General features: G+C 37.7%; 1 protein-coding gene across 4 annotated transcripts in view; it reads left to right on the top strand.

Moving 5' to 3' along the window:
* ACSS3 (acyl-CoA synthetase short chain family member 3) overlaps positions 1-14,017 on the top strand; it is a 147,506-nt gene that overhangs the window by 25,182 nt on the left and 108,307 nt on the right. For all 4 annotated transcript variants that reach the window (XM_032393748.1, XM_032393746.1, XM_032393747.1 and 1 more), the window contains exon 2: positions 9,940-10,084. In XM_032393748.1, coding sequence (XP_032249639.1) covers positions 9,940-10,084 — 145 coding nt within the window. The remainder of the gene's footprint in view (positions 1-9,939; positions 10,085-14,017) is intronic.

Here is a 14,017-nt window from a genome sequence, read left to right as displayed (position 1 = left end):
GATGGTGCATCTTGACTTCTTTTTAGGGACATCTAACATTATTATAGCGACTACATAATTAAGGCAGCTGACATTACCCTGTTTTTGGTTTGTTTGTTTGTTTGTTTGTTTTGCCCTGGAAAGTACCTGTCTGCCTCTTAAATTGTGAAATATGAAATATTTTAAAATATTTTAAAGTTTGTTTGAATTTGCTAAAATTGATGGGTCTGAGAACTTTTCTATCTGTCAGTCAGGATAGACCAGGTTGTGCTGCAAGAATAAATGACCTTCAAATACCTCTAGTTTAAAATAGCCCAGGTGTCTCTCATTCATGTAAATTTGTCTTTGGTTACCCAGGAGATTTGCTTCATGTCATCTGTACTCATTCAAAAATACAGGCTGACAGGGCAGTCACCATTTGGAATGTCATTGGTCCTTGTGGCAGAGAGAAGGAAGTGTGGAAAACACGCTGGATCTTGAGGACTTCTTGCATTACTTCTGTAGCCATGTTCATGGGCCACGGCAAGCTTCATGACCATGCCTCAATTCAAGTGCAGTTTTACAAGTGCCTGGAATGAGGGCAACCAAAAACATAGTGGACAGCAAGCAGGACTGATGAACACAGATTTATGATAGATCTCCATGTGATTGGGAAGTTCTATGTAGCCATTATTAGTATTACTATATTAACTGCTTGAGGTTGATTCTGGTGAGAAAAATAAAGAAAAAGAAGAAAAAAAAGTTTGATGATCCAAGTTTCAGTTTCTTAAAACTGAGTTTAGATGTTGTCGTAAGTATAAGAAATATTCCTTTTTACCAGAAGAAAATTGAAAAGAGATGCTTTTACTTAATTAAATTTTTTTCATCAATGGTAATTATAATGATATGGAGTTGATAATTCAGTCAAACGAAGAGCCAAGCAGTCTTCTGTTAAAATTTATATTTTTACTTAAATATATTTAAATCATCCATTTAATTCATAAATGCATGTTAGTAAAAATCAAATTACACAGAAGTATTTATTACAGAAAAATATAGACTATCCCTTTTCATACTGTCCCATCAATTTTTCTTTTGCCCAACTTTACCACTATTAATATTTACTTGTACATTGTTCTAGACTCCTTGTGCTTTTATACCGCACAGAGATAAACATACCAGCATCTTGCTTTGAATAAATTAAAAGTACTGTGTATTATATCTTTATATCAATCCAATGGGGGGAAAATAACATTTCATTATTGTTTTAATGTTCATTTTCCTGATTGTCTCATAATTTTTTGCTTATTGGCCGTTATCAATTTTTTTCCCTCAATGGATAGTGTGCTGAGGTTCTTTAACTATTGGATTTTTAATTTTTTTCATATTGATTTTTAGGTACATTTTATATATTGTTGAAGTTAAAAATATGTCTTTCCCCTTGTTATTTATGTTGAAAATATGCCTTACCCACTTCTCAGCTTTATATTGTCCTCTCTTTGGACAATATATATATATATTCATACACACATACATGAACAGCTACATACACACACATACGCTCATCTGAGTGTCCAGGTTCAGGTAACTGATTGGAGTACATCTCAGAATCCAGGTAAGGATCTTCGCTCATGTGTCAGTGAATGCATATTTTGGTTACTAGAGTCCTTCGTCCTGTGATTGAGAGCAAAGGGGATTTCCAGGTGGCAATGGTATGTAGGGTTTCTAGGCCTCCTGGAAGTCATATAGAATCTTGTCTCTGTTCTACAGGTCTTAAATATTCTAGAGGATCATCCATACAGAAACTCTCCCTATTTCAGAAAGTTAGACTGGGCTGGTGAGAGTTTGTGTGATGTGTATGTAGGTGGGGGAATATGTGTGTATGGCTTATGTCTTGATTATCCATCCAAACACCTATGGCCCATTTTTTACTCCTACCTTCCTCTGATTGTGGTGTTATTTCAGACTTGTATTGAGAGTCTTTAGGGAGCCTCTTTATTCCCTGCTTGGGGTTTATAGTTTCCCCATAAATATATTCTATGGTATGGTTGTATAATTTTTTCTACACATTGTTTTCTTTCTTTCTTTTATTTTAACTTGACAGTACATAAGATGTCATGGAAATCTTTCTGTATCAGTACACTTGAATCTACCATGTTTTTCATGACTTCTGGATTTAACAGTCATTCTGCTTCTGTTTGCTTCATGTAGTCCAAATTTTGCCCCTGCTCTGATCTGGTGGTAGCACCATTTCTAGTGGTTCCATTATTGCTATCAATTTATTTTCAGTTTTGTATTCTTTTCTGTTATTCAAGTGAGCTGTGGGGTACATTCAGATTTCTTTCAATTTTCTGCAGAAGAAATTCAGGGTTGAGATGTGGTAGAATAAAGAATATGAAGTTTTTTCCTTTCTTTCTTTAACAGAACTAAAAGCTGACTGAGTTTAAAGACAGAACTCTTCACAAGACTCTACTGACAAAACATTCAAGTAGTTGTATCTAGAAACTACATAGCCCTGGCAAAGACTCTGATATATATGCATAATACATATGGGAAGATTGGAGCATCATGAAAGAATGAGTATAGTAAGCATTAGTCACAAATTTATGCTTGTACAAAAATTGTACAAAAAACCCTGATGCTTATAAAATTGACTATGGATAAATAAACAAATATAATTGTACCACTACATCATTATATAAATATAAATATAAGTACTTAGGCATATGTATATGTATACCTATACATATATACATACATATATATACACACAGAGATAGCATACAATACATATGTGTAAATATACTATATCATATATATTACATATAGATTTTATACATACATGAATAAATTATTGGCATATGTCAGGAATCAGTATAAAAAATGAAACCAGAAGAGAGTATTATGAATTTCTTAGAGGAAGAAATTGCAAAGGAAAATGATGAGTTTATTTGACTACATACAAATTTCAAATATTTTTATGTCAGGAAACACCATGAATTGAAATTCATGAATAAATTGAGAAAATAATTTGTAACCATGTCAGATGTAAATTCATTGTTCAATATAAGGAACTTTTAAAACTTGATAAGACATTGTTCTTAATACCAGTAGTCAAACCAAAATTAAAACTATTTTTCACTTCTCAAACTGAAGAAGATTGAGAATAATCTGTATTTGGAGGAGTGTGATAAAATGGGATTTCAGGTATTGCTGATTGTAATATAAATTGATTCAATATTTCCAGAAGGAATTTAATTACTTGATGTATGTGTTTGATTGTAGGAATACTTGCCTGCAAATGTAATAAAAAACAATGTAACCAGTATTTCTCTATAAGAAACACCATTCCAAGATCATTTAAAATAATGGCAGTATTATGAAAGGCAATTTGCAACAATACAGGGTTAACATTATTATTGAATAGCCATTGAATAGAATATTATGCCATCATTAAATGTGTGTGTTTTTATTTTGGTTTTTTTTTTAATTTTTCCGGCCCTTGGGAAAGGCTCATAATGCAATCTTAAACATAGGAGCAAAATATTTACATATATAAAAAATAAAATACCCCAAAGTATATTTTCTCAGTTGTTACTCAGTGGGCATTAGTTATTTTAATAATCTGGGGAGATAACCCATTTAAAACCTGCTCATGAAGTTAGAAGGGACAGTGAAGAGATAGCACATAGAAGGCATTCAATTGACCTTTACTGAAATGATTTGGTTTAAAATGAAATAAGAATCTGTCATAGTAGAATAATCAAATCTTTGAGCTGGGAGGCTCCTTGCAGGTCACTTGGCCCAGTCAGCCACAGTAAACCAATCTTTAAGTCTAGCCAATTTATAGTGGTATATTCATTAACTCTTACCTCCTCTGGAGCCATGCCAATTTGTTATCTCCTGCAACAGTTCTTGTTTAACACTGCTTGCGGGCCCTGCCCTTTATTTGAATTTCCTTTCTGCCTGTCCTAAAGGGTACCCTTAAAATTCTTTAAATATCTTTAAGGGTATCCTTACAAAAGAAAACCCTAGGATATTAATAAGTTAAATATGAAACTCGTACATATTTTCAATTAATTGAAAAAAATCTAAAGTTCTTTGAATATTGAATGAAGTACCTACCTAATAAGGCAGGGTTGTTTTTTGATTAAATGAGCTAATACACATGAAATATTGGCCTAAAGTAAGGGATCAATAAATGTTATTTAAAAATTTCTGGGGAACTCCTGGGTGGCTCAGTAGGTTAAGCGTCTGCGTTCGGCTCAGGTGATGATCCCAGTGTCCTGGGATCGAGTCCCACATTGGGCTCCCTGCTCAGTGGGGAGCCTGCCACTCCCCCTGCTTGTGCTCGCCCCCCCCCCGACAAATAAAATCTTTAAAAAAATAAAAAATAAAAATTTCTTGTTTCAGGACAAGATGGAGAAATGTACTTTCCTCTATTGATCCAGTTAAATACAGATAAATACCTAGGACATTATATATAAAACACACATAAGAAGACTCTGGAAGGTAGAGAGAACAAACCAAATCATCTAGAAACTTTGAGACATCAGGAATGACATGGTTATGAGTTCCTTGGGTTTACTTTTTGTCTTATATATCCTAGGCTGAGTGCTGGAGAAGCAGGCACTCAGAAACACCAATCGGTAGAGAAAAAAATAAAAGCCCCAACCAGAATCTGTCTCTGGATTTTAGACAGTAACCACCCTAACCCAGCCAAATGCTACAGAAAAAACTATGACCCCAATCCCATCCTCACCCATGAAAACCTGGTGCAGAGTCTAGACTTGTACTCTAGCCAGGCTCTAAGGTGGCAACGCAAACATTGCCACCTCCCCTGGTGGTGTCAGAGAAGGTTATATTGTGAGTCAGACCTTTCATTCTGCCTAAGGTAGAGAGGTAAAGAGGCTCTTCCATCTGGCAGTGTCAGTGGAGACCACGTGGGAGAACAGTAAAAAGGTGCCTCCTCTCAGCCAGGATAGTGTCATGGAAGCCTAGTGGGATCCTGAACTTTCACCCTAATCCGGCAGTGATGAGATACCCCTCACACCCGCCAGTGTCCAAGGAGGCCATTAGGGGAACTGGGACTAACACCTGTACCTGGGAGTAATGAGGCATCCCTCTCCTCCACTGACACAGTGTTAGGGGAGGTCTGGAATATAAATAGGATCTTTAAATAAGCTCCAGAGTCTCATAATAAAATACCCACAATGTCCAGGATACAATCTCAAATCACTCGTCATTCCAAAAACCAGGAAAATCTTAACATAAGTGGGAAAACAATCAATAGATGCCAACCCTGAGATGACACAGAGATTGGAACTATCTGATAAGGCTTTTAATGCAGACATCATTAAAATGCTTCAACAGACAATTATAAACATACTCAAAATATTTTTTTTTAAGTCACCATAAAGAAATAGAAAGCTTCAGCATAGAAACACAAGATATAAAGAAAAACCAAATGGAAATCTGAGAACTGAAAAATACAATTACCAAAATAAAAACTCACCAAATTGGCTCAACAGCAGAATGGAGACCACAGAGGAAAGAATCAGTGAACTTGAAGATAGAAAATAAGTTATTTATAAATGAATTAATTAATATCATGTTAATACTGATGTGTGTCTAGATGTCTAAAGACTTGGGTTGCAGGTATGGCATTATCCAATTTCTTGCCAAATGTCCTGGGAATTATTCTTGTTAAGTCTCTGTTCTGTCAACTTTAAAATGAGATAGTAAAAACTGCCCTGGCTACTCTACCTGGATCTTAAATCCAATGTTTCTTGAACATTCACTAGTATTTTTATTCATTCATTTATCAAATATATATTGAATGCCTAATATTAGAACTGCTATAGTAGATCCTAGGACTGTAAGGAGAATATGACATTGTTTCTGCTATAAGGTAGATTACAGTATAATGAAGGAGACATATAAGTACACCAATTGTCAATACAGTGTGATAAGTACCATGGCAGACATATGTGCATAGGGCTTTGGAACTGCTTGGGGGAGGGTGGTGGTAAAGGTAAAGGATAGCCACAGAAAAAGCAGCTGACTGGACTCAGGAATTACAAATTTTGTAATTCATTGAAGCCGAAATGTGGGAAGCTGGATGGGGAGAAACAAAGCTGAGATGAATGGGCTTTGCATGCCATTGGAAGATACATAGTTTTTATTCTGAACTTCATGGAACAGTATTAAATAACTTTGAGCACTATTTGGTATGAGAACATTTACATTGAGGGAAAATATTCTTTAAAAATTTTTTTTTTAATTTGAGTATAGTTGACACACAATGTTACATTAGTTTCAGGTGTACAACATAGTGATCGAACTTCTTTATACATTATGCTGTGCTCACTGCAAGTATAGCTACCATCTGTTACTGTAAAATGCCATTATAATATCAACTGTATTCCCTATGCTATGCCTTTCATCTTCGTGACTTATTCGTTACATAACTGGAAGCCTGTATCTCCTACTTACCTTCATCCATTCCCCCACCTCCTTCCCTCTGGCAACCATCAGTTTGTTCTCTGTATTTATAGGTCTGATTCTCCTTTTTGTTTGTTTATTCATTTATTTTGTTTTTAGATTCCACATAAGAGTGAAATCATATGGAATTTGTCTTTCTCAGTCTGACTTATTGAGGAAAAACATTCTAATAGCATAGAGAGATGACTTGAGAGGATGGGCTGAGGCCTGAGGCAGGGAGATTAATTAGGAGGCAGTAATTCTAACCCAGGTTATCAATGAGAGAACTGAACATTTACGGAGATTAATGTGATGTTACATATGGCCGATTGAATGTAGAGAATGAGGGATCAAATCTGACTCTGGGGTTTCTAATTCAGGTCCCGGGGTTGCAAGGTTGTTCCTTGAAATATGGAAAACAGGAGAAGGGGAGGGTTTGCATTTGGGATGGGGCAGTGGGTTGAGGTGGGGTGAAAATGACTATAGTTTTGGACATGTTATTCTTTCCAAATAGAGATTTTGTTGGGGAGGAAAAATTTTTTACTGTACCCCTCTAGGTTCTTTTGGCTGATCTATTAATTAAATTGATGTAATGCGAAATTAACGAGAAAAACTAATTTCGAATGTATGGGAGCCTCACACAGATGTGAGAGAGTCGAATAGTCAGACTATTGAGGCTTATATGGCATCTTGAGCTAAGGTGAAGGGGGTAGGGGCCTAGAGCTTCAAAGGGAAGGAAGACAATTCACAGGAAGATGGAAAGAGCAAATGTTTTTTTTGCAGAGACCATGGGACATAGAGAGGAATTGGAACAAATAAGCCCTGCCAAGCCCTCCCCCCACAGCCTACCATGCTTAGCCCATACCCTTTGTAGTTACCTTTGGTGATAGATCTTTTCCTGGACCAGGCCGTCTAACTAAATTCTTAGAAGCAGTTAAGGAGGGGGGAGGCTAAAGGTCTTCCTGAGTCTTTTGGGCCTTGATTGTCTTCTGCTCAAAATAATCCACATGTCAAAGTAGGATGTTTTAGGGATGCTCATTCTGAAACCCTTCAATGTCCAGCAGACTGTGGCTATAAGGGTCCAGAGCTCAGAAAGGAGGTCAGGACTGGAGCTAAAGATGGAAGTTGAAGCCATATGAGTATAAAGATTACCCAGGGAGTGTATGCAGAGTGAGCCAAGGGATGGATATGGAGCCTTAGGAATCTTGGTCAAAGATTTGACAGAGGAAAAAGATTCCATGAAAGGTATTGAGAAGGAATAAGTAAAGCAGTAGGAGAACAGTCAGCAGATGATAAAGTGAATTCTTCCTGTTCTTTGGTATTGAGGGGGCCCCTTTTTTTGTGCACTGTCATGAGCATAATTAATTATTGGGCACAAAGTGTGGTAGAGTAGAACTTGTAGATAAAAAAAGAGAATGATGACAAACACATTTGCTCTTCCAGCAAGCCAATATTCCAATATTCTGTTTCAGAAACAGAAACAAAATAAAAAAAAAAAATAGAAATAAATATTTTTGTGAGAAAATCCTATAAAACATCTTCCCTTATTTCTGCCACAAAATGTTAAGCAAGCTACCTTTTTTTCTTGGCATATTAGCTAATTATGGCCACATTTATGCTGCGTATCCAGTAACTCTAAAAATGTCCAAATCTAACACATTCAGCAGTTGTTTCCATGTATCTCTAGGTTGTCATGGGGTCAGATGATCCAGGATGGGCATGACTGGAAACGTGGCTCCAAGACATATTATCTGACTGGGTTGGGTTCCCCGCTTTTTTTGGGCTCTACTCCCACCTGCAAATATCTGCTTTGGGTAGGAGGCTGAGGAGGCAGCTGTGATACCGGGAGGCTCTTCTGGAGGAAGTAGAGGTGAAGGTGAGTGAGCCCAGCTGTACAAGTGCTTTCGGGCCTCTACTGATTCAGCAAAGCATGCTCCCACGGATGAACCCACATGGAGGCGGGGGCAAGGGGAAGAGACAATATTTTTGAACAAACATCGAACCTATCACACTTGATTAAGAATCAATAAAATCTTAAGAATAAATAAAATCTTAAAAAAAAAGATGTCCCTTCTGTACCATCTTAAATACCTACTTTGTAGACATCATTACCTGGCATACTATGCATGGGGAAACACTTTTAAGGGCAGTGGTACCAAGTGATTAAGAATCTTTACGTTAATTACTTTTTGTGCTGTGCTGTCAGGTAGTCATATTCCGGTTATTGAAGTGTGGAGGGTCATTTGACCCTGATTAAGTGATCCCTCCTCCTGCTGAGTTCTGTATGTGTAATTTCTTAATACCGCCACTAAATCTATAGCTGCTTTTAATTCACTGCCTCATTTCACACAGGGCTTTTTGAGTGAAGACCTGAAGGTGATCCTCTGCTATCTGACAAGACTTTTTCTTCTTGCATCAATGTTTTTTTTTTTTTTTCTTGTTATTTTGCATTGTTGCAATATTTGCTAATCTGACATTGGAACAAATAGACCACTGCTGTATTTGAATGCTTTATTCTAATCCCCTCCTCCTAAACAAGTGGCACATGCAAAGCTTTTTCTTTTGGAAAAATGAGATATATTTCCTTAAAAAGTATCTCCATCTATCTACATGATATCCGTATTTTCACAGGAAGGCATTGATCAATTAGGAGATGAAAAGCACTAAATTGCAAAGGCCTTTGAAAAAATTAATTAAAATTTTATATGCATGTCCATTCTTTATTCAGATTATGAAACACCTCAAAAACGCAAAAAAAAAAAAAAAGCAGAACAGAGCTTATCTATTCTTTGTGCAACTGGAGGCATCATACTTAATTGATGCAAAAAAAAATGTATATATAAATAGCTCTTTTAAAGAATTGAATTTTCCAGTAAGTTTGTCTTTTTACAGCAGATACCCAAACTCAGTCACACATCTACCATTTGTTCTCTCAGCCTAATGTTTGTTTGGCCTGCACTGCTCTTACATACAATTCATTTCATCCATGTAACCTAGATTATTTTGGTGCTCCATACTTCAGTTTCATCCTAAGCAATTAAATCCACAAAGTTGTCCCCTTGAAGTGTGAGGTATATTTTTTTCTAGTGCACATCAAAATAAATACATATTTATTAAAATAAAGATGTCCCTTCTGGGGGTACGTGGGTGGCTCGGTCATTAAACGTCTGCCTTCGGCTCAGGTCATGGTCCCAGGGTCCTGGGATCGAGCCCCACGTCTGGCTCCCTGCTCAGTGTGGAGTCTGCTTCTCCTTCTACCCCTTCCCCCAACTCGTGCTCGTGCACTCCTTCTCTCTCAAGCAAATAAATAAAATCTTAAAAAAAAAGATGTCCCTTCTGTACCATCTTAAATACCTACTTTGTAGACATCATTACCTGGCATACTATGCATGGGGAAACACTTTTAAGGGCAGTGGTACCAAACTAGAAATATAGAAACTGGTTAAGCAATAATATATTTTGGAAAGAATTATTGACACTTACCTTCCAATTTTTCAGGTTTGTGGAAGGAATGCTTAACATTTGTTACAATGCCATCGATCGTCATATTGAAAATGGTCAAGGAGATAAGATTGCTATCATCTACGACAGTCCTGTTACAAACACTAAAGCAACTATTACCTACAAAGAGGTTCTGGAGCAGGTAATATCATAAATGTTCTGTATATGTTATTTGGAAATCATATAGAAATTACTTAAATAACCTGCATTCACATTGTGTAACCTTTACTTCGCTTAATTCATTGACCTACATTACTATGGTTTCCTTTTGATGCAAATTGGAAAAACTAGAGATATGTTAACTCATTTAGATAGATAGCTTTTATCCCTTATATTTGTATGTTTCAGTACTGGAAGAGACTCATTTTACAGCGAGAGCTTAGCAAGCCTCTAAGAATATGTGTAAGTCCTCTCCTGGCCTTTGCTTCCATCTACGTTGCCATCACGTCAGTCCAGCTACTTTTCAGCTCTCGCAGTAGCGAAGCAGCCTCCCAACTTCCCCACTACCAGCCTCCCCTCCTGTTGGATCGCTACCTAACATGACACCGGAGTTTCCTCCTTAAGAAACAACTAGTTAAAAACCTTTTCCTTAAAAATTGCTATTACTTAGAGAGTAAAGTCTGTACCCCAGAATGTAGAAGCCATTTGTAATGAAGCATCTCCCCAAGCTTCATTTCCAGATCTTCTTGGCCATGCACACAACCGTTCTTCATCTTGGTTGTCCCGTCATGCCCTCTGGCACTCCTCGTCCTTTACAGGTCTTTTTACACACTGTGCCTGTCCTTCATTTGCTCTTTTTTCTTGTTTGTTTGTTCTTTCCCATCTGTGTAGTTCTTGGGTGAATCACAATATTGACAGATGAAGTACAAGATTTTTTTTTTTTAACATTAGGGTAGAAATGAGGTTTCAGAAGTAATTATGAATGTATTTGGGTATTGTGGACTGTGCAACATGTATTCTAGCTCTGTGGGGGCATTTATTTACATATGATTTAAAGGGAGATAAAAGCATAGGGAAGGGTTTCTACTTTGATGGTATTGACATTTTATTTATTTATTTATTATTTATTTATTTATTTATTTAATTTAGAGAGAGAGTGGGGGGAGGGGCAAAGGGAGAGGGAGAGTGAGAGAGGGAGAGAAGTAAACTCCTCACTGAGCATGGAGTCCAACACAGGGCTCTATCTCACAACCCTGAAATCATGACCTGAGCCAAAACCAAGAGTTGGATGCTTAACCGACTGAGCTACCCAGGCGCCCGACACTATTGACATTTTAAGCCAGAGAATTATTTGTTATGGGGTACTGTTATGTACGCTGGGTACGGTGTTTAGCAGCATTCCTGGTCTTTACCCATTAGATACAATAGCACACCTCCCGTAGTTGTAATGACCAAAAATGTCTCCAAGCGTTGCTGAATGTCTCCTGGGTGGCAAAATCGTTTCTAGTTGAGAACTACTGGTTGAGCAGAGTTGGTTTTACTAGGGTTTAGAAGCATTTGCTTTTAAATTAAGGCTTTTGAAAGCAAATTCTCTTCTTTTGCTTTTTTAACCTACTTAGGGTTTGTACTGGATTTTTAGAAAATTTGGTCAACTTACCTTGACTCCCTGAAATTATATCCTTTTGCATCAACAATGTTCCTGTTTAGACTTCTAAGAGATTTCAAAAAAAGCAACTGGGACAATCCAATGTCTCCATCCTGAGTTGTTGCAAACAATCAAGAGAGAAATTTAAGCCAGTTTTGCTCAAGCTGGGTATCAGCCTGGTTGTATCAGTGAATGCTGGATTCTGCTGATTTAAACATAAGAGGAATTCATGAAAAGGGAAGACTAAAGAGACAGGTTCAGAAAAATGACACACCCCAAGGGAGAAGGGGCAGAGGTAAAAATTTAAGGAGAACCCACACATTGGTAACTAGACTTGCTGACTTGAGTTAACCCCCTAGACTGACATAGTAGGAATACCTAGTTGGCCAATTTTAGGTTACATGCCTAAAGTACCAGGCAGTGGAGGAAGAAATGTCTTCTCTTCTTTTGATTTCATAGTAGGAATTGGGGTCCTAGCTCCCTCTAGGACTCATACTGGGGGAATTCCAATCCAATAGGAAGGGAGTTCAATGTTAGGCAGCCCAAGACAGAACAAAATAAAATAATGCCACAATTATACTGTTGGGTACTTTGTATTGGTCTGTAAGTGTGAACTCTATTTTCAGAATGAATTATACAGAAACAGAGCTCACACTGGGGCTGAGGAGAGAAAGAACTCCATTAGCAAACGACCTTGTTATTCATCTGAGGCCACGTTTTATTATAAGAGATAATGTAAATTTCCTGACAACCTGCTGTACCCTGTGTTTTATTTTAGGTTTGCATTTTTGGCTTTTAGATGAGGGTTTGTCTATGATTAAAAACTTTACTCCTCTGATTTGGGCGTATTGTCACAGCTTCATTTTATTAATATTAAGGCCTAAGACACGGGTGAATCTTAATTAGCATACAGATTAGGATGCTTACTTATATATTTCCAAATATTATCTATACCAATATTGAATTTGACACATAACCATCAGAACCAAAGAGAAAGCTTTAGAGAAACATAAACTAAGGAGAGTTAAATAATTTGCTGCTTTTTGTAAATCAATTACATAAGTATATATGGTAAACACATACACATTTTGCTTAGAAACATTTCTGCTAACTCATCTTGATTTTCTAATATTGAGTCTAGACTCTTAGACCCTTTTGAGGTTTGTGCTCGTTCATTGGTTTCAGTTTAGCCTGACATCAAAGTACTTAAAAGTCCTGTTTCTCTCACCTGCTGACAGCTTCTGATTCCCCAGGCTTTTCTTCTCTAAAGTACTAAAGGAAGACGTGTTAGGAAAGAGGGAGGCATTGTGCTCCGCTTTGATTACCTGCTCCCGGTTCCCTGTGGCCTTTATTTTATTAAGTAGAGAAGACAGAGAAAGAAAGATTTAATGGTAATGCCACTGAGAACAAACAAAGAGAAGTGGCTTTGTACTTGTTTTAATCTCCCCTGTCTCATTTCTACTGGGAGTTTCTGACTAAGTAAAACTTAATTAAGTTAGTTAGCATTTCTTATTTAATTAGGGGACAGACACATTTTAGGCTAAATTGTTTCAGTGACATGAAGGATCTGAAGATTTTACAGAATGATTCAGAAGTAGAGCTTTTCCAAAACTGTCACCTTTTATGTAGATCTGATAATTTAAACAACCCTTTATTAAGACTTTTTGGAGAGAGAGTTGAGCCAGGTTCAAGATCCATTGTTCATTCATTCAACAAATGTTTGTTTTATATGCCAAACCCTGTTGGGAACAAGGGATACGAGGTAAATGCACTCATTCCCTAATTTTAAGGAGCTAAGACCCTGCGTAACTGTAATAAAGGTTATGTTAGAGGGAAGTATATGTTCTGTAGAAACACATGGGAAGGCATGCAGCTCAGCCAACTGTTAATACAGCATAGAAAGCTTTCTGGAAGAGTCAATGCCTAAAATTAGCCCAAACGACCAGAAGTGGGAAGGGAAATCATGGGAAGGAGGGTCCTGCAGACACAAGGAATAGCTCATACAGAGATATTCAGGGAAGGGAGAATCCAGTGCCTCCCCGGTGGCTTTGGCATAAAGTACAAGCACGAGTGAGATAAGGCTCCAGTGAACCAGACTCCCAGAACTCTGAGTGCCACACTAGAGATTTGTACTTTATCCTGAGAGCATGGAAAGAAAAAAACAAAAGCCACTCCTCCCTGTGACCTTTGGTTCTGCATGATCAGCTCCTGTGACTTATTCCCCAGTCCCACTGTACTACACTGCACACCCCAGCCTCAGTGCATTGCACATCCCAGCCCCACTGCACTGCACACCCCTACCCCCTGCACTGCACACCCTGACCTCACTGTACTGCACACCTCAGCCTCACTGCACTGTACACCCCAACCTCACTGCACTGCACACCCCGACCTCACTGCCCTGCACACCCCAACCTTACTGCACTGCACACCCCAGCCCCACTGCCCTGCACACCCCGACCTCACTGCCCTGCACACCCCAGCCCCACT

The sequence above is a fragment of the Phoca vitulina genome, unplaced genomic scaffold (genome assembly GCF_004348235.1).
Source record: "Phoca vitulina isolate PV1807 unplaced genomic scaffold, GSC_HSeal_1.0 scaffold76, whole genome shotgun sequence".
Classification (NCBI taxonomy): domain Eukaryota; kingdom Metazoa; phylum Chordata; class Mammalia; order Carnivora; family Phocidae; genus Phoca; species Phoca vitulina.
This window is presented reverse-complemented; position numbering and strand designations above follow the sequence as displayed.